At 33.7% G+C, this 1,304-nt stretch overlaps 1 protein-coding gene across 1 annotated transcript in view; it reads left to right on the top strand.

Moving 5' to 3' along the window:
* Nucleotides 1–1,304, top strand: part of LOC106682154 (venom protease) — a 19,470-nt gene extending 18,166 nt beyond the window's left edge. The window contains exon 7 of the mRNA XM_014422856.2: nucleotides 853–1,304. Coding sequence (XP_014278342.1) covers nucleotides 853–1,077 — 225 coding nt within the window. The 3' untranslated portion in view covers nucleotides 1,078–1,304. The remainder of the gene's footprint in view (nucleotides 1–852) is intronic.

Below are 1,304 nucleotides of genomic sequence, written 5' to 3' on the forward strand. Positions count from 1 at the left end.
TCCTTCCCAAGATTTTCAAGTGTATATGAAACATACTACATATTTACCTATTGTATTATTTTGTACAGTTGTAAATTACATTAAATAAGTAATTAAAAAAAAATATTAGAAGAATTATTAAGTGCCTTTTTTATTTAATGTATATATATTTTCTTTCTTTCTTTTTCAAAAGTTTTTACTTTGTTACGTAAAAGTACTCACAATACAATCTTACAAAATTCGACTCTACAGTTCTTTTATTTTAATTACCATTCACGGTTGGTTTAGTAAAGGTTCCTTTTTGAACCCTTATCCGCCGTAACAGTAAGCAAGATGAAAATAATGAAAAATCCAACTTGGATATGTAAATAATGAAAAATCAAAATCATTAAGAATGTAAGATAATGATAATGAAGTATATGAAAAATGGGGGTGGAGGGTTATCTACAGGGTACCACCCTATTCTACACCATGATGGGGGGACAAGTTTTCATTTCTTGGGACCAACAAAGAAATAAAATTTGATCCCCCAGGCCTGATTCGGAACTGGTGCCGCTGCAGTTCCCAAGCGCAACTCCCTGAGCTACAGGCAGCCCTCATAAGATGGACTAACTGACTGGTGTATAAGTTCCACAAGTGAAGGAATCACAGGTGCAGATTGGTGTCCTCACAAGGGATGGAGAGTGGAATGGAAAATAAAATAGTACATATGATTTTATTTAAATTACCTATTTCATATTTTTTGGAAAAGTCATTGATGTTCATATTTAAAAAAGGTAGAGGAGTATGTCCCCTTTATAAGTTGATGGAGAATTTTTGTATGTTTTATTTTAATAAATATTACATATATACATCATAAATATTTTTTTTCAGGGTGATTCAGGAGGACCTCTAATGCAACAGAGACAGGATGGTAGATGGACAGTAATCGGAGTAGTATCTTGGGGGAGGAGATGTGCTGCCAAACAATCCCCTGGTGTATATACAGCAGTAAACAAATACTTAGACTGGATAGCAGAGAACACACAAGATGTTGATGCACAAAGTGTATACTTGCAAGACAGTGTGATCGGCAATGCCCTCCAACCTCCCTTTTAAGGAGTAAATGTACTCAGAAGTAGGGTTAGCATCATGACAGAGTCCACTCAGTTTCTGCAAGGCTAGAATTTTAAAAGAGTTTATTCAACAGGCTCTCTACCCATTAGAATATCTATCTCATGACTCTTAACTGGAAACATATTTAATGGAGCACTTTGTAATACCCAAATATCAATATTAATATTGTAGCAATAATTTGAATTCATAATAAATATTAATCAGTTTTA

This window comes from Halyomorpha halys, unplaced genomic scaffold (genome assembly GCF_000696795.3).
Source record: "Halyomorpha halys isolate HHAL.00 unplaced genomic scaffold, Hhal_1.1 Scaffold391.1, whole genome shotgun sequence".
In the NCBI taxonomy this organism is placed as follows: domain Eukaryota; kingdom Metazoa; phylum Arthropoda; class Insecta; order Hemiptera; family Pentatomidae; genus Halyomorpha; species Halyomorpha halys.